The sequence below is a fragment of the Haliotis cracherodii genome, unplaced genomic scaffold (assembly GCF_022045235.1).
Source record: "Haliotis cracherodii isolate W230 unplaced genomic scaffold, xgHalCrac1.p SCAF_14, whole genome shotgun sequence".
In the NCBI taxonomy this organism is placed as follows: Eukaryota; Metazoa; Mollusca; class Gastropoda; order Lepetellida; family Haliotidae; genus Haliotis; species Haliotis cracherodii.
The window spans coordinates 28320818-28346966 of NW_027266269.1; the positions used below are offsets into that span (position 1 = coordinate 28320818).

The following is a 26149-nucleotide window of genomic DNA, read 5'->3' on the forward strand; positions in this document are numbered from 1 at the left end:
ATACACCTAATTTTAACATGACTTGGACGGAAAAGATATTGTACAAAATGCTCAGTATCTTAATGCCAGACACAAATGTCAACATGACAAATAGCAAGTCAGCAGGATCTGCCAGCACACCCACAGGTCCTAGTTGCTTCCCTTAGTACTTTAGAGAGAACAGATCCTGAGTTACTTCCCGAAGTATCTTAGAGGTAAAGATCCAGAGTTATTTCCCTTTGTATTTCAGAGATATAAGCTCCTTCCCAGCGCGTGACACCTTCGTTACACTCTCAGTAAAATACTATAGAGAGCTCCGCGAACGGGATATCGCTGTGAGGAGCTTGTATAGAGGTAAAGATCCAGAATTACTTGCCTTGTTATTTTAAAGTTAACAGATCCGGAGTAACTTCCCTTTGTATTTTGAGAGTAAACCCTTTGTAAAATGGTCTTTTGTCTATGAATGGACTTATGTGTTGTAGTTTTAATAATTTTAAGCCAAGGTACAACCTAATTCCCAAATGAAAAATATAAACAAAAATCTGATTCCTCAAAGGATTCTCTGGCTAGTCTATATGTTAACATCAGATTAATATAGTTTTGGAGAAAATATCACAATGGCTTTTATAACAACATACTAGTGTTCAACAGTTTTCAATAAAACGTAACAATGTACACACAGTTGTATGGTATCTACATTTAACTATGCTACCACAAACAAACACACAAAAAACACAGACATGATTTGCATAAATATTCCACATTTCATTTGCATAATTCGAGTAACAAATGTGGTTTGGGGGCTTACATACTTTAGTATCAAGGGCATAATTTGCCATAGATGTGTTGAATACTAAAAAACAAATCCTTTAACAAAACTAATTCAAAACCTCATTTTCACCTGTCTCCATCTTTAAAGTGACATATAGTTTAAAACATAATTGATACTTAACATAAACTTAACAAACTTGCATAATAAATAATAAATCACACATATTGTAGGTGGTTTTGCAAGTAGTGCAATGAATACAGTTATGTAATACTGTAACAGTTGGCTATTGCTAAGAAGCAGTGATTGTATATCGATCATTAACATGTTATCATTTCCATCACTGCCCAGTGTTTATATGACAATATTTGTGCAATATGACAATCTCATGTCAAACGCACGTTTCCTAACATGCATTGTTAAGTGGTGGTGCTTTGTCAACATGACATTTGCATTTGGGAAAGTGAAAAAAAGGTAGGATTTTAATTTTGATTTAGTTCTGTTTAATCAATTGATTCTCACATTCCGCATGTGCTCTGAGGGACTGAGCCAATATATGTAAATCCAAAGTTTTGTGTCGCTGGTTATTGTGAACTGAGGTGTTTCTCTGTCGTCAAAGTTGCAATCTGTTTCAACCACTAATATTAGCAGAATGCAGCTTATTTTAATTTTGCCAAATATTCATTATTTCTGGGCCACAGGAATTGATCACCTATCAACACAACATCCCATCTCATAATCGTTCCTGTGAATAGGGAGCTGTAGATAAACAGACAGAACATTAATACAGGCTCCTTGACGATTATTACATCTTGAGTAAACAGAAGTGGAAAGAATGGTTAGATTTGAAAACTTACTGTCTTTCAAACTTCACTTTGGAAGATAACTATGAGTTGAGGGAAAATGAAAACAAAATTAATTCAACCCAACCTCCTCTTACGATTTTATCAGCCAATCAGGAAACAGTAGACAACTAGTGGGCGAGCCTATTTTTTATTTGTTTAATGAAACTATCAGGCAGAAATGTTAGATGAAGCCGTGGAATTCACTTGCAACTTGTTTATTTTGGCATCATTTAGTTTAATGCTTGCAGACACAATACTGGGTGAATAGATAGTGAAAGAATCCATCAATCCTCGGATATTGTAGCGGAAGTGAGGTGTGAGGACTCCCGCGTGAGGGTCTTGTCATCAGCTGGTGTATCGGCTTCTCTGATTGGTGGAGTCTGGCGGACGGAGGACCCTGAGGGACTCTGGGGAGGTTCTGATAGAGAAAAATTGAATAAACAAATAAGGACTTGTGTACAGGTAATCATATATATGAAATGTCTTTTGACCTCTTTTGCCCATATATAAGTCAGTCAGCCGTATTAGATGAAAACGTCTATATATGCCGTATTGGATGAAAACGTCTATATATGCCGTATTGGATGAAAACGTCTATATATGCCGTATTGGATGAAAAAGTCTATATATGCCGTATTGCCCTCCGTTAGGCGACCGGACGTCTATTAATTCCACGCAAGCCGTTGACCCTGCGTCTATTAGAGTGAGTGAGTGAGTTGGGTTTAACGCCGCTTTTAACAGTATTCCATTTATATCACGGCGTGTCAGCTTAATGTTCATGTGGGAGGAAAGCCCGAAGTGATGCAGGTCTTAGACATTTAACACTTCGGTGAAACCCACGAGCACGGGTATGGTGCTGACAAACCTAGAAACATAATTGGGGCGAACCTGGATTCGAACCCACAATCATAGGTTTCTGGCGTACAACTCTGCATAGCGAATCGCGGCGCCTTGGACGACTGGGCCACCCGTGCCCAGCCCATATATCAACAAAGGGGACATTGACAAGAACTAGTTTTAGGGTTGGTTTGTTTCTTTGTTGTTTTACTCCGCGCTCAGCAATATTCCAGCTATATGGCAGCAGTCTGTAAATAATCGAGTCTGGACCAGACAATCCAGTGATTAATATCATGAGCATCGATCCACACAATTGGGATAGATAACATGCTTCAACCAAGTCAGCAAGCCTGACTACCCGATCCTGTTAGTCGCCTCTTACGACAAGCATAGTCACCTTTTACAGCAAGCATGGGTTGCTGAAGACTAGTTTTATGGAACTGTATTTGCTGTTAAGAGGGCTCTAGGCGCTTAGAAAATTGACAGAGGGAGAGGAGTGAGTGAGTGAGTGAGTGAGTATGGTTTTATGCCGCTTTTAGCAATATTCCAGCAATATCAGAAATGGGCTTCACACATTGTACCTATGTCGGGAATCGAACCCGGGTCTTCGGCGTGATGAGCGAACGCTTTAACCACTAGGCTACCCGACTGCACCCTGTCTTCTATAGGGAGAGTGACATGAGTAGCCTACCTGTTCCTCCTATTGGGGGTAATGGGGGGCTCCGGGGGTGACGCAGAGACCGTGGTATCTCCATGTCTGTGTCGGACAGTCGCACCTTCTTCATCCCAGCACTGGACGGATGCTGTGGGGTGGTTGGGGGCACGGAGTCTCGGTGGGTACCTGGATGACAGAGTGAGAGAGTGAGTGAGTGAGTGGTTGAGTGAGTAGTTGAGTGAGTGGTTGAGTGAGTGGTTGAGTGGTTGAGTGAGTGGTTGAGTGAGTAGTTGAGTGAGTGGTTGAGTGAGTGGTTGAGTGAGTGGTTGAGTGAGTGGTTGAGTGAATGAGTGAGTGAGTGAGTCCTGGACCTGGGTGGTCCCACAGGCTGGGGGTCTGTCTGATGTCTGACACAGTCAGCAGGTTGGCAAGTCTTTGAATGAGACTTTGAGTGAGTGGTTGAGTGGTTGAGTGAGTGAGAGTGGATGGGTGGAAGAAGTCTTGTACTAATTAGTGACACCCTCATCCGACCTCAGTTGAAGGAGTAGGAGTTATGAGTGAGTGAGTGAGAGTGAATTCAACAGTGCAGTCAACAATACAATATGGGCAATGATGCACACTGTATGAGTTATTGTACTTATTATGACTCAAACTATCACTCAAACCAGTTCAGTCACCTCTTTCGACAAGCATCAGAATGCAGGGACCTATCAATAACCACGGCCCCAAAAGTTGCTGACAAAAAGGGATTGCTCACACTTGCTGATTCAACATACCATATTTGATGTAATAAGCACCCAGAGTGCTCTCAAAATTACAAATAGGGGGCTTTTATTAGAATATTTTTTTGGTGAAAAAAAAACAGAGTTGGAAGATCTTAAATTTCATGGTTTACGCTGACAGCCTGAAATGTTTACATACGACAGATATATTTTTCCAGAATTTAATTGCCCATAATTAAGGGTGCATATAACACACGAGTGCATATTATACACAAATAAATAAGTCCTGTGTACATTGATCAATCGGAAGGGGTGCTGATTGGGATTGTCTACTGGTCAATATATTTGATAATATCGCCGTGGGCACTAACTAGAGCGGGACGCTTATTACATCGAATACGGTAATCATATTGTTTTTTAAGGCTTGAGTGAGCCGAAAATTAGTTTATAAAGTGAACCTTTTTGGGTGTATTCAAGAGTGAGCAAGTAAAGTTTAACACTTCCTTTACAATGTTCCAGCATTTTGTCATGAAGGGGGACACCAGAAATGGGCTTTAAACATTGTAACCATGTGTGGAATCGAACCCGAACCTTCGGCGTGATGAGCAAACACTTGAACCACACAGCTACCCAAACACCTGGTGTACTGAAGTGGATCACAATACCGGTGAGGTGAGGTGAAATTGGGTTTAACATCGCGTCCAAGATTAATGCACTTACATAGCGACGTGCATGCACGTGTTTGCGTGGCTGCGTGTACTAGTCCGGACTGATGCCGATTTATAGTGCTAGCTCACTGAGATACCATGCTGCAGTTTAACATGAATACCCTACTCAGACACAGTATACTGACTCCGGGCCGACCAGTCCTTGTTGCCGAGCACCAGACAGGGTAACAACAAGTACCATCTTTTAACGTCTTTTGATATGACGCGACCGGGGATCGAACCCCGGACCTTCCGCTCTCCGGGCGGACGCTATACCAAAAGACCACGGAGGCGGCAAGATCACAGTACCAACTTATTTAGCAATTGTTGTCTTTAACAGACCTGAAGCTGATCTCGGTCTACTGGAGTTTGTGGTGTTGGTTGGCGTGGCAACAGGACGGTTGACTGTCACATATGATCGCAAGTTGTTCTGTGAAACGTTGACCAATCTGTCCTCTGTCATTGGCTGTGGAAGGCGGGAACTGAATGACAATTGAAGAACATGTTCTGATTATAACTTTCCAAAATATTCCATAGCTTCAGACATGTGTTTGTTAAAGGTGATAACTTTGCACCACATATCTCATCTTCCAGAGACAAGGGCTTTTCCACCCTTGCAGAATGAGGCTGCAGTTCCGGAGTTACATTTTGGCTGAACTAACGAGTCCATGCATGGTCCAATCAAAATCGAACGAACTAGACATCCGGTTCGTAAATAACATGGATTTCAACGTGCAGATTTCAGTCGACTGCAGGATTTACAAAGCATGTGTACCGTCAACTAGGTGTTGACAGATATTTTGCAAATGTTTTCATGTTTTTAATCAAGGTGCTCAAATGATCTGATGCACTTCGCGGGGAAAGGCGCCTTTTATTACAATACCAATCTTGATTAGCAATCAGATCGTCAGACTGGGTGCTGCCATTTTGTTTGAAGCAAATGCAAGTGATATGTGATTGAATCTGATTGGTCAACAGGAGGGAAATAGAAGGGACATAACTCATTATAAAGCCACTGGTGGCGCTACAATCGAGCCTGGAAATTCCTGCCTAGTTCGGCTAGGGTGGAAACTGGACTTTTATAGTTAGTTAACGCCCTTGCATTGGGAAGATGCACATATCCCTATCTAGAACATATTTTTGTCTTTTTTGCTTTATATTTTTGTTATTGTTTTTTGTACTTCAGCTTCCAAATCTTTGCATATTGACCAAAAATAATCCCACAACATGAAGACAAAAGGTATCTATCCTTAAGTCATAAGACTGAATTGACCAATCAAAAGCATTGTGACTCTTACCTGATGTTGTTCTGACCAATCAGCATCCTGTTTATATCCAGCTCTAGTATCCTGGGGGTGTTGTACAGACTGAGGGGGTCGGCTGGCACATGTTTAGCATGAGACGACGAGAACTGAAACAGCAACTTCAAGTCAATTATCAGAGAAAGGGGACCGCCTTCCGTAGCCTAGTGGTAGAGCACCAACCCGGAGAGCGGAAGGTCCGAGGTCCCCAAGACAGGAATACAATTTGAGAAACTAAGTACAAATCAATAATGAACTGCTCTAAGGGCTGTCTGTCCTGTTGTAGATATCTACTCACACTCCAGGTTTGCCGAGGAGCTTGTCCCACCCAAGACATGGACGCGCCCGCTACCCCTCCAGGGTCTCCCTCCAGGGGGCGCAGTGGCTCGGGGTGTGAGGTGGTCGATGCTGAGCTGATCTGGAAGTAATGGTAAACTTGTAAATATCCTGAACGTAGCTACATGTGTTACTCCTCCAGCGGTGTTCAACATTAAGGAGGAAGATAGTCCTCATGTTAAAGACAAGTAACCGGGGACGAAGGCGATGCTAAACACATCAGAGATCCAAGCACCCTCGTTTATATCTTACACTGCTTCAGTGTTGGTTTATCATGAAGATACATAACATATCACAACTTTACTATGAAGATACGTATCATATCACAGTTTTACTCTGGCGATACGTATCATATCAACATTACTATGGAGATATGTATCATATCACAACTTTACTATGGAGATATGTATCATATCACAATTTTACTATCGTGATAAGTATGATATCACAACTTTACTGTGGTGATATGTATCATATCACATCTTTACTATGGAGATATTTTGCTTTGGGGATACCTATCATAACATCACAACTTTTCTATGTAGATACATATCATATCATATCTTTTCCATGGAGATACTTTACTTTGGAGGTGTGTATCGCAAAACAACATGACTATCAAGATACATATGATATCAACTCTAATACATACCATATTTGGCGTTATAAGCGCCCAGGGCGCTCTCAAAATTAGAAAAAGGGGGCTCTTATTAGAATATTATTTTGGTGAAAAAAAAAAGAGTTGAAAGATAAATTTCGTGGTTTATGCTGACAGCCTGAAATGTTTACATACGACAGATATATTTTTCCAGAATTTAATTGCCCATAATTAAGTGTGCATATAACACATGAGTGCGTATTATATGCAATTAAATGTCTTGTGTACATTGATCAATCGGAAGGGGTGCTAATTGGGATTGTTCACTAGCCAATATAATAGCAAATATTGCTTATTAGAGCGGGGCGCCTATTACGTCGAATACGGTAACTGCAGTTTCAACATTACCATATGCCCCAACACATGTGCACAGCACCATGTTATTGAGCAAGGAGCATAAGGTCATTGAAAAAAGTTAGCTCACCTTGTGATATGCCCGACTGCCGTCCAGGGGTCGGATGTGGGAGGAGGGGGTGGGCGCGGGGGCCATGGAGCTGACTGTCTCACGGATGGGGGAGGCCCGAAGAGGCCGGCCCGGGCGGGACAGCTTCCCCACATACTTCTGCTTCATTTCTCTGTGGGGAAAATGAACAGGATTCAACAGCTACATCATTACCATGATTCTACTGGGATCTGACAGTCTATCCTGGTGCTACTAAGGGAAGCAACGCTGCACGGTGAATTGCACCACCTTAACCCATATGGGCCACCCGTGTCCCAAAATAACTGACTTGGGTCACACAAAACCTGAGACACCAATTTTAAGGTCTTCCAAGGCAATGATCACATAAAAACTAAAATGTACAATATAAAATATATTTGAGCATTTAATTCATGCTCGGGTTAAATATCAAGAATTACAGCAGGTGAGTGTCGTTTGCTACCTGTAGGGCAGGACATGCTTACCCTTTTTGTGAACATCTGGTGTCATCAATGATTTTCAGTGAACCATTCATATAGTTTTAGGGGCGGTCGGGTAGCCTAGTGGTTAAAGCGTTCGCTCGTCACGCCGAAGACCCGGGTTCGATTCCCGACATGGGTACAATGTGTGAAGCCCATTTCTGGTGTCCCCCGCCGTGATATTGCTGGAATATTGCTAAAAGCGGCATTAAACCCTACTCACTCACTCACTCATATAGTTTTCACTGCTATTTTACCTATTAATGGAGTCTGTTTCAGAAGGGAGGTGGTGGGGTACCTACCCTATGGTTAAAGCGTTTGCTCATTACGCTGAGGACCTGGGTTCGATTCCCAACATGGGTACAATGTGTGAAGCCAGCTTCTGGTGTCCCCTTCCGTGATATTCCGGAATATTGCTAAAAGCGGCGTTAAACAAAACTCACTGTTTCAGCAGATAACTGAATTGTTTTCTAGTTACCTGCCCCTGAAAGAGTACATGGGCTTGATGAGGAAGAGTCCGGACTCCTGTTCGATGGAGTCCAGCGTCTCCATCAAAATATTGGCCAGCTTCAGTCTCTCCGCACCCATGTCATCCATATGCTCCGCCCACTTCCGCGCTCGCTGAAACACAAGTATCTCATTGTCACTTCAAACACAATAATCGGTAATGGCAAACACTTCTGCCAATGTTATCTGATAACTGTTTGTTTGTTTTGTTTGTTGTTCAACAGCACACTCAGCTATATGATGGTGGTCTGTACATAATCGAGTCTGGACCAGACAATCAAGTGATTGACATTAAGAGCATCGATCCACGCGATTGGGATACGATGTCATGCATCCTTGAGCTGACCACCCGATCTTGTTAGTCGCCTCTTACGACAAGCATAGTCTCCTTTTTATGGTAAACATGGGTTCCTGAAGACCAATTCAAACCTGGAACTTCACGGGTTTACCTCATTTTGCAGAGCCTCCATCTTGTCCAGCACTTCGAAAACATTTTCATTCAGACTCTCGCTTTTCTTTACATTTTCTGAAATAGACAAAATCATTGATGACGACGACAATGTTGCTGACTACATCAAGCCATACTGTACTCAGAAGCTCCTTCACAGCGCGTGACACCTTCGTTACACTCTCGGTAACATCGCTGCAACCAGTGTGGGCGCGGCCATTACAAGAATATGTAACTCCATATGTAGTAATGTTTATACTTTTGTTTATGTCTTTGGGAATGCCATCATATTTCATTTTGAAAAGGTTTACGACTGACTATATTTTCCAGATGAATTTACTTTGTTGTTTAAATAATCAGATTGGTTCGAGATTGCAGACTGACGGAAAATCAACCAACTTCTCCCTTACATTCTTACTATATCAATAACACGATAGTTTTAATGAAATATAAATTCAAATTGACAAACAAAGAAAGCAACATATCAGCGGTAAGTGTATTCGACGTCACGACAGTCGTCACTTGTTTGTAAACATAACTGTCATTCAGTTGCGAGTGCAACTCCAAGCATGGTTGGGGCCACCTATCACAGTGGGGTAGTTTTGACTGGTGGCAGCAATAGTATAGAGAGCTCCGCGAACGGACTATCGCTGTGAGGAGCTTGACTGTACTCAGTCCTAGGAAAGGATTAACCTAACAACTATTATTTTCACAAAACATTCAGGACATCCAGCCTGTTAAGCGAATAATTATTTGATTCAGTATCTTCTGTTTCCAGCCCCCAAGAATATCAACTGGTTGGTCCCCAAAAGTTTCACTTAAGTAAATATTGGAAATTTCGGCTTAAAATATAAACGAATTGGTTCTCAGGCAATAACTTTTGAAAATATATTGCTGCTTGTTCAAACTGGTATATTACCAAATATACAGTTGTGTACTATCAACCTGGGAAAGGGCCTCCCTACAGAAACAAGCATACAAACTCCAATAGCCGCCATGGCCATAACACGAGATGCGCAGTAAAGCAGTGTGTAAAGGGAAGTACCGAATATCGCTGTGTATAAGGCGAGTTTTTCGTACCTAAAATGAGGGGGCTAAGAAGGGGGGTCGTCTTATACACGGAGTCGAAGAGCTCACATTTTTTTCCACTGGCGATGTCAACCGGCGTCCGATAGCCAGCCAAGCATTTGACAATAAAACTTCGCATTTCGTCCTAAATAACTGTTCCAATAACTATTTCCATACATAAACATGATTTGTATCTCTTCCTTGAATAAAGTTTAATAATTTCTGCAAATAAAGTTGAAATGACCCTCGCCTCAATGCAGATTGTCAAACCACCTGACACGGTAAAACAATCAACATCCGTGAGCAGAGGGCCGGAAGTACCGGTAAGCATTTGCATATTGCACATGTGACCTAACATGTGATAACCGGTGAAGCTGAAATCAATTCCCGCTGTTTTTACAGTTGTATTAACAAGAGTTGGAGACGGTGTGTACAAGTGATTGTGGAATAAACACGCTGAATGTGAAGCAAACATAAGAATAGTTAGTTACAACATAGTTAATTGGCGATTAAATTACTCACCATTGTCTTTTATATGTTATTACTTCATAAATGAATTTTATTTTACGGGCACCAATTTGGTGTCGTACCGTGTAAACACAAAATGGCGACGTGTGCTGGAGTTACACACGCGACCTATCATTGTAGAAAAAAAACAACGCAAGATAAACATATTTTTATTGCATATATAAGGTTTGTGTGCGCACTTGTGATGTGTGCGAAATACGCATCAGTCGGAAAGCGCACGTTAAATCTTCTATATCAGTAACTGTGAGCTATATTTGATCGCATTGTGATAAAGTATTAGGATTTTTTCATTTTTCATTTCATTCTACCACTAGACCACGGAGGCGGTGTTATTTCATATGATCATTCTACCCTTGTGGGTACTATTTACCAGGGAACCCAAAATCAGATCACGTTTGGATTTCAGAGATAATTTCTTAAATAAAAGTTTGCGGGTTGTCGTCAGGAACCTGTGTGTCTCAAGTGTCATCTGGCACTTGACAGTCTAAACATCTGCACATAGCAAAGAGGCGGTATATTCTCCAGGGAGCTGAGAAGGAAACATTAACATCGCTACAGTCACCTTCTTCGGCTTTAATGCGATATTACCAGGATACCTAGAGTGTTCCCATGTGCCCTTTTAGGCTTAGTGTGACGCCTTGAACAACTACATTGGCATTAGCAGTTGTATTTTACAAAGTCTGCCACTTTCCATGCATGCTTGCCGTAAAAGGCGACTATGCTTGTCTTATAAGGCGACTAACGGGATCGGGTGGTCAGGCTCGCTGACTTGGTTGATGCATGGATCGATGCTCATGATATTAATCACTGGATTGTCTGGTCCAGACTCTATTATTTACAGACCATCGTCATATAGCTGGAATATTGCTGAATGTGGCGTTAAACAACAAACCAACCAACCAACCACTTTCCCTTTAAAGTTACTCATATATGGTTATCAATGTCCATATGGTTGTCTGGGTCAGTGTGGTAGCCTTGTGGTTAAAGCGTTCACTTGTGACGCCGAAGATCTGGGATCGATTCCCGTTATGGGAAAAAAAAATGAGGCCCATTTCTGGTGTGCCTTGCCATGATATTGGTGGAAAATTGCTAAAAGTGTCATAAAACCACACTCTCTCTCTCTCTCTCTCTCACACTCACTCACACTCACACACACACACACACACACATATGGTTGTCCAATTTAGTTTCCAAAGTATATTTATTACAGGTTTCATATAGTAAAGTGTGTCACAAGAAATTATTGTCAAATATGATTTCTAAGTGCGTCCTGCATTATTATTATTATTATGATTATAAAAATGATTATTATTTATATATCTAAATAAATAAATGCAGCAAAGAGGGTTTGGGTGATCCTGGCACATTCAGGCTGGTTAGGCTCATCATCAACCCAGAGCCCTTGCTCCTTATTTTTCTTCTTCTTCTTATTATTATTTTTCTTATCATATTCCCTGATCTCACCTTCTATAGCCTTCATGCAGCAGTGGTGTATGTACTTCCTGGCCAGGTGGGCGAGTCTCTGGGCCGGCAGACTCACATACTGGTTCATCTGGCCCACAGCGTCCTGCACAGGAGACAAGTGGCACAAGATGACTACCCGTGATCCTCAATAAATTCTTCCTTCACTATCCACATATTATACCTACATTTGGTCTGTCTTACAGACCCTGATACAAATATATATCAAATACAGCCCATGCAAGTCTATAATGTTTGGCAAGTCTAGATTACTGCAGTATCTGAAAATGAAGAGAGTCACTGGGCTCCCTTTTATTATATTTTTATTAAGATAACTGAACAACTGTTTTTTCTGTACGATATGTTCATTTCATAGACTAGATGTTAGTCTAACCTCCATTCTACAATGATAGATAACCTTGACTGATCTGCCATAGCTTCATTATGACACAATATCCATCTTGCTTATTGTCAATTTACACAGAAAGTCCCATGCTCATGAGCTTGGAATCAAGAAGCAGCCACAAGCCTCCTTTGAACACGGTCATTACAGATCACACTAATCATGGTAAGAGAGAGAATTTATGGATGTGTCAACTTTTGTATTATGAGGAACACATCGTTTCGTATAGTCTGTCATACAGACCCTGATACAAATATATCCAATACAGCCCATGCAAGTCTATAATGTTTGGCAAGTCCAGATTACTGAAGTATTGAAGAGAGTTTCTGGGCTCCTTTTTCTTAAATCTTTATTCAGATAATTTATAAACTGTTTTTTTTTTTTTCATTTCAGAGACTAGATGTTAGTCTACGTTTCAGGGTATATGCTGACTTCTTCATCCTTCAACTCATTCACCTGATGTGGGGGCACGGGTGGCCCAGTCGTCTAAGGCACAGCGATTCGCTGAGCAGAGTTGCGTCCCTTGGGCACGCCAGAAACCTATGATTGTGGGTTCAAATCCCAGTTCGGCACGATTATGTTTCTAGGTTGGTCAGCACCATACCCGTGCTCGTGGGTTTCACCGAAGTGGTAAACGTCTGAGACCTGCATCACTTCGGGCTTTCCTCCCACATTAAGCTGACACGCTGCCATATAACTGTAATACTGTTAAAAGCGGCGTTAAACCCAACTCACTCACTCACTCACCTGATGAAAGAGGAAGCATATACTCTGAAACATTGTGTTCCTCACAATAAAGAAATCTACATCCACAATTTCTCTCTTGTGTGTACCACTTCCAAATGCCATTCAAAGATTAAACATCATGTTTTACAATTGCAACAATTCAAGGCATGATCGTCTTGCATTACAATTTCTCTGTTTATTTAGCCTTGAACTTATTCATACACATATGGAACACTTAACTTCAAGGCCTTTTCAAGGCTTTTCAAGGCTGACAACTGTTATTGTGGGTCATTAGCCTTAAAAGCAGTATGACCATCACACATTTTCCAACAAGATTTATTTTTCATCCAGCAAAAATAAATTAACTCTGTCATGAATTCTTTAGGGTCTTTGTCACACAAATCTATCACTGTGATAAATCTCACTTAACATCTTTGGTACATATTTTTGTGTGCTTTAATATTTTGATCAACAAATATGTGTCACTTTGTACAAATTCAAGCTTTTCAAGCTATTTTGGTGTTTGTCAAGGCTTTTCTAGGTTGAAACTAAATAGCAAGGCTTTTTTAAGAGGGACCTTATTATAATTCAAGGCTTTTACAAGCCTTTACGCGACCCTATTTAAGCTAATATTCTATAACTCCACTTCTGTGACCTTGACCTCACCTTGTACCTCTCTGGTCCAAGTCTGTCGTCTAACACAGCTTTCTTCATGATTTTGGCGTTTCTCTCGGAGTCAAGTCTTGTGAACATCACTGATGTCTCTGGAGATGGTATCTGCTGCAACCTCTGTCAGAAATATACATACGTAATTGTTCACTTGGGAATATATTTTTGCATTTAACAACATTTAATTTAAAAACCAATAGTCTTTTACGTTAATACCTCCATAAATGCAAAAATATGTTTCAGTACATTCTTATACATAAATAAGTCGACAATAAGAACTTAATGGTCTATGTATTTAATCATAACATAAACAATTGTAGACAACAATATGCAATCAACCAAGTCAGCGAGCCTGACCACCTGATCCTGTTAGTCGCCTCTTACGACAAGAATAGTAACCTTTTACAGGAACCATGGGTTGCTGAAGACCTATTCTACCCCGGATCTTCATGGGTCTCATAACTACTGAAACTCCCTTGCAGTCTTATGGACAGTGCAAATACCTGTACAAAAGATAATTCCAGCAGTGATGACTTCAAATAAAATACAAGAAAGGAGCTCAACTTACCTGTTGCAGAACTGGTGTGGCTGACCTTGATCTCTTGGCTGTCTTACCAAGGGTAGACAACTCTCGCTGAAGGTCATTGATAGTGTCCTGCATCTCCATCATCACCACAGTGTTGTGCCTGGAGTGAGATAGTGTGTGTGTGCAGTGAACACAACATGACCAACCAGATTCACACATGACCAACCATGTAATCTCACCCATCTCAATCTCACTCAACATGACCAACCAATCTCACTCAACATGACCACCCAATCTCACTCAACATGACCAACCAATCTCACTCAAAATGGTTGGTTTTTCACACATGAAAAAAACAATCTCACTCAACATGACCAACCAAACTTACACTTAACCAATCAATCTCACTCAACTCAACGAACCAATCTCACTCAACATGACCAACCAGTGTTACACATAACCAACCAATCTCACTCAACATGAACAACCAATCTCACTCAACATGAACAACCAAACTTACACATAACCAATCAATCTCACTCAACTCAACGAACCAATCTCACTCAACATGACCAACCAGTGTTACACATAACCAACCAATCTCACTCAACATGACCAATCAATCTCACCCAACATTAACATTCAATCTTACCAAAAAAAATTACATTGCTAGTTCAAATATACAATTTCTAAACTTTCTAATTTTCATTTTTATGCAGCAATTATGAAATAAAATAGCAACACCACAAGTTTTCAGTGAGTACATTGAGAGTGTCACTGCTATTAGCAGCATGACTACAGGGTGAGACTGTATGATGCTAGGTGAATGTGTGGCAGGGAAGCTCCACATCCAGCAGGTGCTTGCCATTGATCCCCCTGCATCAACGTGACAAACCATGAATCATCGACAGAGTGAATGGGATTTCATCACATAATCATCGGATTCTGGCAGAACTAAGGGAAGCTACTCTGAACAGCAAATTGAGACTGGACCATGCATGGTCATAATGATGAGGTAAGGTGACATTAAATGGGGTTTAATCTCATGTTCAAAATTATGCACTTATATACAGAGAGAGCTCTGCGCGCTCGCGTGTGTGTGTGTGCTTGTACTAGTCCAGACTGATGCTGATTTATAGTGCTAGCACACTGAGATACCATGCCGCAATTTAACATGAATACCCCACTCAGACACAGTATACTGACTCTGAGCCGACCAGTCCTTTTTTTAGCCCCTTAATGCCGAGTGCCAGACAGGGTAACAACAAGTCCCACCTTTTTAATGTCTTTTGGTATGACACGGCCTTCCGTTCTCCGAGCGGACGCTAGACCACGGAGGCGGTCCTCTTTTGGTATGACACAGCTGCGCACTCTCTATTCACTGAACCACGAAGGAGGTCTATGCCTTATTGAAGTGATACTCTTATGCCAGGATGTTTTTACTATAGAAGTGGAGGTGGTATGACCTGGCCGAGGATCCAGCCACCGACCTTCTCTCTGGGCAGGCACTCAAGATCACAATGCTAATGCTGCTGCTGAAGACTTACCTCAACTGCTCTTCATGCTTCTTGCTCTCTTCTTCAAACTGTTCATTTCTGGAAAACAAACATTGTCCACATACAGTCATCACAAGATATAAACAGGAATATGTCACTTCAAAAATCAATGTTGTCACCTTGTACTATAAAGCATAGGTTACCAATGGATAGGACTCTATATTGGCCAAACATTTGTTGTCTTGTCTTGCAATATTCAAGCTATATGACGGTTGTCTGTAAATAATCGAGTCTGGACCATGAGTCTGGATCATGAGCATCTTCTATGCAATTGGGATAGGATCACATGCATCAACCAAGTCAGCGAGCCTGACCACCTGATCCCGTTAGTTGCTTCTTACGAAGTAATTATGTAGTCATGGATACAGGGGAGATAATGTGAGATATAAATAACTTAGGTGTTTCCACATTTTGTCAATCAATTTTGAAGGGAAACATCATTTGTGAATGAATTTCTGTGTAGATTTAGGTTAAATGATACAAATGATAATGAAACGTGTTATATTTATTTTAGCCAATATACGGGAACACAGAAAATATATTGCCACAACTTTTTGTCTCTTTCCACACTAGTTTGAACAACCAACAAAAAAACAACAACCACCGCCCGCACTATATTTTCAAAAGTCATTGCCTGAGAACCAATTCTTTTATTTTTTTAAGCCTAATACTGTGCAGTCCTACCAAGGGACATCCATTCATCAAGAATCAGAACTTGTCTGATCTTTGTTCCAAATATGGCAATAAATATCAAGAATATGAAACATCGCCACTGTCTACTTACAGCCTCTCGTACTGTTCTTGCAACTCTCGGACAGAAGATGAAGTCTTCTGGTCGCTGCTCTGGGACCGCTGACTCCCCCTGGTGGAGGGGAAGGCGTGCTGCACACTGTCCATGGTCTCCTCGTGTGTTAGTGTTCCCTTGGTGGGGTCCCGGGATATGTTCAGGGAAGACACAGGAGGGTCCTGGTAAACATGCATAAATACAGGAATGAGAAAGGATATTTTCCTTTTCAGCTGAAACGTCTTTGCAATGGAGGGTGGTCCATAATTTAATTATTGATTATTGTAGATTTGAATATATTTGAGGACACTAAAATTCGTGGAAATTCTCACCCCTGTAAAAAGAGTCTGTTACTATTGTGTTTTCTGTGGAGAGTGAGGGAGTTTGGTTTAAAGCTGCTTTGAACAGTATTCCAGTTATATCTGTGCATGTCAGCTTGATGTGGTAGAGAACCCTAAAGTGATGAAGGTCTAATACATTTACCTATTTACTAGAACCCACGAGCACGGGTATGGCGCTAACAAACCGAGAAACATAATCAGAGTGAAACATGACTTGAGTCCACAATCACTTGATTCAGGCACAGCAAATTGCAACTCCTCAGATGACTGGGCCACCAGTTCCCCTGCTGAGGAAGAGGAGGCTAGAGGTGAGGTGAGGTGAAATTGGGTTTAACATTGCGTACTAGATTATTGAACATAGCGACATGCATTCGCATGTGTGTAGCTGCTTGCACTAGTCAGAACTGATGCTGATTTTATAGTGCTAGCATGTTGAAATACCATGCCGCAGTTTAACATGAATACCCCACTCAGACACAGTATTCTGACTCTGAGCCGACCAGTCCTTGTTTTAGCCTATTAATGCCAAGCGCCAGACAGTGTAACAATAAGTACAATCTTTTAACGTCTTTTGGTATGACGCGGCCGGGGATCTAAATCTGGACCTTCCACTCTCCAGGTGGACGCTCTACCACTAGATCTTGGAGGTGGTCTGAGGAGGCTAGAGACCTGAGCAATACTGCACACTCACCCGATCATATACCAGGATATTGTTGAGGAGATTTCCTATTTCCTCCAGCACTGAAATGAAAGATTCAATACTGAGTACAGAGACACACTTGCTCTCAGTTAGGTTTTACTGTTGATGTCAATATCAGCTATTTCCGCACTCAGAAATTTTGCAGCTATATAAATGGCGGTGTGTAAATAATTGGGTCTAGACCAGACAATCCAGTGATTGACATCATGAGCATACACACAATATGATAACATGCATCAACCAAGTCAGTGAGCCTGACCACCCGATCACAGTCATTACTTAGGCACTAAGTTTATACTCTGTTATGCTCTGTCTGGATACAGCCCTGGCTGACTGACTGAAGTAGATGTTGTGTGCCTTACATGAGGTGCCTGGATACAGCCCTGGCTGACTTACTGAAGTAGATGTTGTGTGCCTTACATTGGGTGCCTGGGTACTGCCCTGGCTGACTTACTGAAGTAGATGTTGTGTGTCTTACATGAGGTGCCTGGATACAGCCCTGGCTGACTTACTGAAGTAGATGTTGTGTGCCTTACACGAGGTGCCTGGATACAGCCCTGGCTGACTGACTGAAGTAGATGTTGTGTGCCTTACACGAGGTGCCTGGATACAGCCCTGGCTGACTTACTGAAGTAGATGTTGTGTGCCTTACACGAGATGCCTTGATACCGCCCTAGCTGACTTACTGAAGTAGATGTTGTGTGCCTTACACTAGATGCCTGGATACAGCCCTGGCTGACTTACTGAAGTAGATGTTGTGTGCCTTACACGAGGTGCCTGGATACAGCCCTGGCTGACTTACTGAAGTAGATGTTGTGTGCCATGTTGTTTATCTGGGGCTGTATTTTGACAGATTTGTCCAGCCGGAGAACGTCCAGATCTGATAGAATCTGACTGGCCGACATCAGCTCTGAAATTAAACATGACACACCAAGGTGTAGAGATGATAGAGTTAAAAAAAACAAAGCTGAAAATACATTAGTATTTCTTGCCTTTGGATCCTAATGGTTCTTGTTTCAAATACCGTATTTGACGTAATAAGCGCCCCAACGATATTTGCCAATATATTGGCAAGTGAACAATCCCAATTAGCACCCCTTTCGATTGATCAATGTACACAACACTAATTTATTCGCGTATAAATACGCACTCATTTGTTATATGCACCCTTAATTATGGGCAATTAAATTCTGGAAAAATTTATCTCTCGTGTATAAACATTTCAGGCTGTCAGCATAAAGCACAAAATTTATCTTTCAACACTGTTTTTTTATCCACCAAATAATAGTCTAATAAGAGCTCCCTATTTCTAATTTTGAGAGCGCCCTGGGAGCTTATTACGTCAAATACGGTATCTCAAGTACAGTTCCACACAAACTCAGCAATAATTGCAACCACTAGCACCAAGCACATACATTTTGAAGTCAAATATATTACAACCAAGTCAAAGGTTCCTCAACAGAATCGTAAATATGACTTTATTTTAACAAAAATGTTTTGAAAATACAAGAAAGGCCAAAATTTGAGAACTCAGGAATAAATCCTGCAAATTAGGGTTAAAATATACTTCTACATATATATAATTCTGGCCTAAAATTCTTGAAATAAAAATATAAAATGTGATCTCGATTCATTTTTGAAAGATTTATACCTTTGTCAAAGGATGGTTACTACTGTTGCCATGGAAACATTGGTATTAAACATCAATTAGAAGTATCCAACAATAAAGTACTGCAGTCTACCTTTGTCCATGAGGATTTTGCCGAGCTGGTCTTTAAACTGCACCACTCCTTCATACACCTGGAGAAAGTCCTGGACCACTGGGTGGTCCCACAGGCTCGGGGTCTGTCTGAAACAGTGAGTGAGTGAGTGAGTGAGTGGTTGAGTGAGTGAGTGGTTGAGTGGTTGAGTGGTTGAGTGAGTGAGTGAGTGAGTGGATATGTGGGTGAGCGAGTAAGTGGGTTTTAGAGAGAGTGAGTGAGTGAGTGGATATGCGGGTGAGTGAGTGAGTCAATGGATATGGGAGTGAGTGAGTGGATATGTTGGTGAGTGAGAGAGTGAGTGGATGTGTGGGTGAGTGAGTGAGTGAGTGAATGAGTGAATGGATATGTGGGTGAGTGAGTGGGTAGGTGAGTGATTGAGTGGATATGTTGGTGAGTGAGAGAGTGAGTGGATGTGTGAGTGGATGTGTGAGTGAGTGAGTGAGTGAGTGAGTGAGTGAGTGAGTGAGTGAGTGGATATGTGGGTGAGCGAGTAAGTGGGTTTTAGAGTGAGTGAGTGAGTGAGTGAGTGGATATGCGGGTGAGTGAGTGAGTCAATGGATATGGGAGTGAGTGAGTGGATATGTTGGTGAGTGAGAGAGTGAGTGGATGTGTGGGTGAGTGAGTGAGTGAGTGAGTGAATGAGTGAATGGATATGTAGGTGAGTGAGTGGGTAGGTGAGTGATTGAGTGGATATGTTGGTGAGTGAGAGAGTGAGTGGATGTGTGAGTGAGTGAGTGAGTGAGTGAGTGAGTGGACATGTGGGTGAGTGAGTAGGTGGGTGAGTGAGTGGATATGTGAGTGAGTGAGTGAGTGAGTGAGTGAGTGAGTGAGTGAGTGAGTGAGTGAGTGAGTGAGTGAGCGAGCAAGCGAGTGAGCAATATAGCAGCAGCTTGTAAGTTGTCACATGTGTATGCTTCTTACCTGGCATCTGTGATGCTGACGAGTGTGTCGTCCCTCTTCATCCCGGGCGGAGGTGACGTCCCGATGTCCAGTGTCTTGTGTCTGTACTCCTCTGAGAGAGAGAAAATAAGACATTGTAACATCGCACTGTAACATCACTCTGATTTATGGGTACCTGTATTTACTCCAATGATAGCTGTCCTAAATCTGCTTTCAGTTGAAGAAATACAGTAAACTTAGATGGGCATCATCGACTATAGGGGTGGGTAATGGATATTTAAGGTGTATCCAGTATTTTACAATGCACAAGATTGAATTGTGATACGTATCAAAATGTATATTGAATAAATCTAAATTTTGAAACACCAGCGTATGAAATGAAGTTCACACAGAAAACAAATAAAGATGCTGGTACGCTGTAATGTTTGTAATCTACTTTATTCATTTTATTCAAAATTTCATTCAATATTGTTCAAAAACTTTCGGCTTATAATACTTGAAGTGATCACACAGCTCAACATTATTTACAATCTCATTATCGCTGAACAAAGATCTGAGGGCATACCATTACGGGTCACGTCAGAACGATCTTTCATCCGACCAATCTACACGTCGCTTACCAGATCATGAAGGTGACAGTCGGAATGTGTTTTCTAATCATGCAACCTCGAAAACGTTAACACAGGGTATTCCGAACAACTGCTACGGCCCGTACGACTGTTTCCGTTAAAGTTATTGTCTATCTCTCGCTTCCGTGGGATAAATATAGAATACTAAACGAGCTCCCGTGTATTACCAATTTTATGAAACGAGTGAATAGTTCTGGTATCTGACGAGCGAAAGCGAGTCAGATACCAGAACTATTCACGAGTTTCATAAAATTGGTTTTACACGAGAGCGAGTTTAGTATTTTATTTATTACTTGTCATTTATAATGTTTTTAGAATTATGCTGTTGATTGTAAATAGGCTGATACCTACACGATCCATGGCATAATCCAATTGAGTTTAACAGAATGATACTTCAAACACGTCAAAAGTTGAAACGTATGAATTTAATATCATACAATGGTCCACCTTTAGATTTCAGGCGTTCGTCCCACAAAATTATCGTAGTGCTAAGGCTATCACAACTCACATAATTTAACTTAGACTAACGACTGTCGTTGCGCTAGAGTACGATCGCCTTGTGGAACGGGGCCTTGCACCTCAAAGTTTACAATGACGTCACAATACCCGATGACGTAATTTCTTGAATTTTTGTTGCAAGATCCATCGGCGAAACAATGCCATGTGACGTCAGCCTAGCAACAAGGTTGCTGGGGTCATCGAGTGTGCATAAGCTCCTCCCAGCGATCTATCATCTCCACACACAATGTCGTTGAATACGCCAAGGGATGTTGAGAGTTTTCAATATTTGTTCGTGAAACGTGTTCCGAGAGTACATAAGCACGCGTTTTAGTATTACACAATGTGTAATACAGCTGTATGTTTATTAAACGGGTGATCTCTTCACGGGCAAGTAATAAACATCTGAACAGAGGAGGCGTTGCACAGTACGTGGGAAGCACTGCCATACAATCCGACCATCTATTAGGCATTCCGGAATGTTCTTTTGTTCAGTTTTCAAAATTTTAATCGAGAACTGTGTCAACATATTTTTAAAGCATAGTCTGAAATAGAAGTCGCCAGGTTGAAACGAGTGCCGTAAAGCTCGAGAAAGCTGCTTCCTAATCGGCTGATGTCGACTTCTTGTTAGTCATTTCAGTGGTCGGTCAAAGTTCGCGAAAGGTCGTTCTGTCGTTACCCGTAATGGGATGTGCTCTGATCTTTGTTCAGCGGCAGCGAGAACTTAGATCTGATTTTAATGAGATTGCATTATTAACAGTAACTACTGTTTGATTAACCCTACTGACACCTTGAAACAAACTTCAGTTGAGAGAGAATGGATAAAAATATCATAACTGCCATACTTTGATTCGTCAAAAGTCACACTTGTAGTTTTTGACTATTTTATGTCAACAAAGTTTTCACGATCGCGAGCCTCGACGATGACTGGTCAAACTGTTCCACACGTAAGAAATATTCAGCAATAGTGATCAGCTGTGTTAATGTGCTATGCTTATGTCTTAAATATATATAGTAAAAGCTGCAACTAAAATAAGATGATACTGGAATATATTATTCCTAATAAAACAAAGTTCCAGATACAATTCTTCCGATCACTGCATCAAAATTCTTGAAGCTATATCACCGGGTAATTCTTTACTTTACTGGTAGATCTGGAGAAAACATGTGCACGGTACAGCTGATTGCTGTTACCAGCTTAGTTTATGAGAAAATACACACGGTAATATTAACCCCTGCATGTAAAACAATGCCTGGCAGAACAAGAAATACAATTTAAACAGTAAATCAACATGTTCAGTGATTTTTTATCTCAGATTTCAAATTTGTACCAAACCAATATTTTTGTACCTGAATTTGCTGAGGACACTTTTTTCTGAGCATGATTCCAAAACTCGAAAAATCTTCCAAAATACGGAATATTCATTCAATAAATATACACAGACGCACGTTCCGGATGCACATTCCGGATGCACGCTCCAAATGCGCGCTCTAGGTGCACGCTCCAGGTATTTGGCAAGTGTATAACAATAAACACATGATAAATTCTGCTATTTAAAATCACAAAAATATTGTGATACTTATCGTGGAAAGAGTGAACCTCCGTTTACCGATATATCTGTTATATCGTGCACCCCTAGCGTCCACCACTAACCTTTCAGGTCGTCCGGTAGAGTAACATCATCTTCATCATCGAGATGAAGAGTATCTTCCTCCATGGACCGTGGGGTTGGCAGCATCATTCCCGGGGACTTTGTCCGTCTTTCATCCACAACTTTTTTCGTTTCCACCAGCTTTTGGCGGAACTGATTCCGAAGCGAGGCCCTGCTACGTGCTGACGATGCTCGAATGTTTTCTTCAGCGGTCACATCTACCTTACCCGGAGACTGTGAAACACACATGGCATAAACTAGCTGAATATACCGTTCACAATCAGCATAATCTAACAGTATCATCCTCATTTCAAACAGGGATAAATTATATCTGAATCTTCCAAACCTCCTCCATGTTTTTGTTCCAATGGTGCAGCATTATGGTCTGTGTTAGGCAACATTTTATTGTTTACGGATGCGTCAAAGTCCAAATGTTGAAGAATAATATAAATACAAATTATTACTTTTTTTATCACTGCTGCTTTACTTAAAAAATGTATAAAAATTCAAACAAAAATAGATATCTTTTCCTCGTCGAGTCAAAAGCAAAGGGAAGTCACTCTGACTCTAATACCATCAAAGCGTGTCTGAACGCAAAGCGCGGAGGTGACCAGTTTAATTGTCGCCCATGCTGCCAAAATGATGGCGTCTTTCATGCATTTTACCATGACATGAATATCATTATATTGCCACTTTATTACCCCAGAATATTTTTTTTTATACCTACCCAACTTTTTAAGAAAAAAGTCAAGTAAAACAAAATCTGAGAGGTTTTTTTATTTTAAGTTGCCTACCTCAATTTTGAATTGAGTTTGAAATCCGTAAAATAGGAAATAATAAAAATGTCGCCTTAAGGGCAAACGTTCAGGTCTTAATAATAGTTTCATTCCCGAAAATCACTTCGTATCCACAATATTTATTTGGAGAGATATTAACATAAGCCTTATAGGCTTGTTTACTGATCCAGACTCAATGAATAATAATGAGTTTAAATAATATATGAAAATATGTACTCAAATTTATAAAGCTACAAAATATGCTAATTCATGTGAAACATTAGCTTGTTATATCAGTGATAAACAATCCTATTAATCATTAGTGTATGAGCAGCATTGCAATAGGTATAAAAGCATATATGATAGGCAGAATATCATCATTCCCTAACTGGTACAACATTAGGGGTATAGGATAAAGCAAATAATTTGACATCATGCATAATCAAACATATAATATTGCTAAGGATTTGGTACAGTTATATGTATTCATGCAGTTAGATCACAATCTGAAATAAATATTGCAGCATTAACGTATCTAATATGCAGCATGCAAATAATTCGTACAGAATATTTTTAATATGTTTTGAAAGTTTTTGTGTTTTTGTTACCTGTGCTATGTACTACGTCATATCATCCAGGGCCATTCTACACACTGTTTGTAGAGTTTAAATGTTAGAAAGTTAAGTGATTTGAACAATAACTTCCAAATCAGAAAGAAAAAAACAACAACTAAAAAATCTACGTTTAAAAGCCTCTTGCCTTTCATTTTAGTGTTACAGCAAAGGTTCACAACAAATCTTTCAAGAATTTTCAATTTTCTACCTTAAACAAATCAGCACTGTTTTTATACTGCTGTAATTTGGACATGCGGTAAAAACCAACAGAACACAATAGGTATTATAGCACAGAGTTTCATGAAGAAGATTTGTCAAAAGGGTTTTCACTGCTCTTCAAAATACATTTGAAAATATTCTGTTGCATTACACTGGGCATATCTACAACTGAAAAAAAACTAAAATGTTAAACATAAAGTGCATGCAAAAATCATCAAAACAGTGCAACACACAAATTAATGTGGTACATAATGGTGAAAATATATGTACATGTCACTGCCACCATTGGGATATACAGGGAGACAACTCTCTAGCCTCAAGGGAGATAATACCTGAGGAACCTCAAGTGAACTTCGCAGACCACTAGTAGCTGAGACAGATGAAGTTTCTGGCCTTAAGTCAGTGCTAGGTGTCAATCTTTTTGAAGTTTTCCCTGAAGACGTTTGCGATGCACGGCTAACTGGTCCAGATTTAGGCAGCTCTAGGCTAGTTTGATCTGGGTCAGTATGGTCAGATCTTGCTTGAACTGATTTTTTGGACCTTGTAGATTTAACAGATGGTGTGGTCACAGCTGACTTGCGAGAGCCAGCACTCGAAAAAGATTTCTGACTTTTTATATTTTCTATATCTTGAGGTCCGGGTTCCGGGTCATCGTCATGTGAAGCAGGTGGAGCTTCAGATGCTTCATCAGGTTCTTTCGGGCCAACCTCAGTTGGAGTGACAGCAGATTCTGAAGTCTGTTTGTTAGCAAGAAACTTTGCGTTTAATTCAAGGGAAGGGAGAGGGAAATTGGAAATATATATCGGACAGTGTATTTTGAAAATGATGAATGTTGATGTAGAAACAGAGAAATAGAGGAAATCATGTGCATCACAAATACAAATTGAACGTCAAGTAGTTTCAATACACAAGATACATCAATATCCCCCGCAATGGTAAATACTTGAAAAATAAATTTTGTATCAAAAGGCACAAGTTCACCGCTAGACATATCTTTGAGCTAAGTTTAGTGAAATAAATATTGCACATTGTGTAGGATCAGCTCCGGAAACAAGCACAACTCGAAACATTATTTTTTTCAAATTTCAAAACTAAGGCACCAGTTCACCACTAGACCTATCTGTGTGCTAAGTTTTATGAAGAAATATTGTACGGTTTTCAAGTTCTGCTATGGTAAGGAGCACTACCACCATTTCCAGGCAAAGTTTAACTTATTGCCATGGAAACTCACCATTTAAATTTTTCGAAAACCCAAACTATCAAAAGGCACCAGTTTACCACTAGACCTATCTATGTACCAAGTTTGGTTAAGAAATACAGAACGGTTTTCAAGAATCTGCTCTGGAAATGACATCTTGCACAGACGGACAGACAGATGCACTGTGTTCATATTAATACCCCCGCTAAACGTGTTGCTGGGGATGAAAAGATATGTTCAAGAAAATATTAAATTGTTCTAAGGTTTTCCCCTCAAAATATATCATTCGCTAGACATCATGACGTCATAGTGTTTGAAATGACGTCATAAGCTTGTCTCTTAATGACGACCCTGTTCACATTTGAGTTACCATGCCGTACCCAATGACGTCGTACAAAAGATCATATATTTCAAACAAACATATTTCACCAAAAATAAATCTCTGTATTTGTGTACATGTAATGATAAACTTGT

General features: G+C 40.6%; 1 protein-coding gene across 1 annotated transcript in view; it reads right to left on the reverse strand.

Moving 5' to 3' along the window:
- The window catches only part of LOC139461159 (putative leucine-rich repeat-containing protein DDB_G0290503), a 123797-nt gene continuing 97648 nt past the window's right edge, over nucleotides 1-26149 (reverse strand). The window contains exons 25-42 of the mRNA XM_071242722.1: nucleotides 22871-23102; nucleotides 20111-20201; nucleotides 19169-19275; nucleotides 18229-18336; nucleotides 17418-17467; nucleotides 16386-16567; nucleotides 15593-15640; nucleotides 14088-14205; nucleotides 13517-13639; nucleotides 11725-11827; nucleotides 8666-8742; nucleotides 8188-8330; nucleotides 7234-7384; nucleotides 6114-6233; nucleotides 5813-5925; nucleotides 4857-4996; nucleotides 3122-3271; nucleotides 1-2011 (exon numbers count right to left, since the gene is read on the reverse strand). Coding sequence (XP_071098823.1) covers nucleotides 1878-2011; nucleotides 3122-3271; nucleotides 4857-4996; nucleotides 5813-5925; nucleotides 6114-6233; nucleotides 7234-7384; nucleotides 8188-8330; nucleotides 8666-8742; nucleotides 11725-11827; nucleotides 13517-13639; nucleotides 14088-14205; nucleotides 15593-15640; nucleotides 16386-16567; nucleotides 17418-17467; nucleotides 18229-18336; nucleotides 19169-19275; nucleotides 20111-20201; nucleotides 22871-23102 — 2190 coding nt within the window. The 3' untranslated portion in view covers nucleotides 1-1877. The remainder of the gene's footprint in view (nucleotides 2012-3121; nucleotides 3272-4856; nucleotides 4997-5812; nucleotides 5926-6113; nucleotides 6234-7233; nucleotides 7385-8187; nucleotides 8331-8665; nucleotides 8743-11724; nucleotides 11828-13516; nucleotides 13640-14087; nucleotides 14206-15592; nucleotides 15641-16385; nucleotides 16568-17417; nucleotides 17468-18228; nucleotides 18337-19168; nucleotides 19276-20110; nucleotides 20202-22870; nucleotides 23103-26149) is intronic.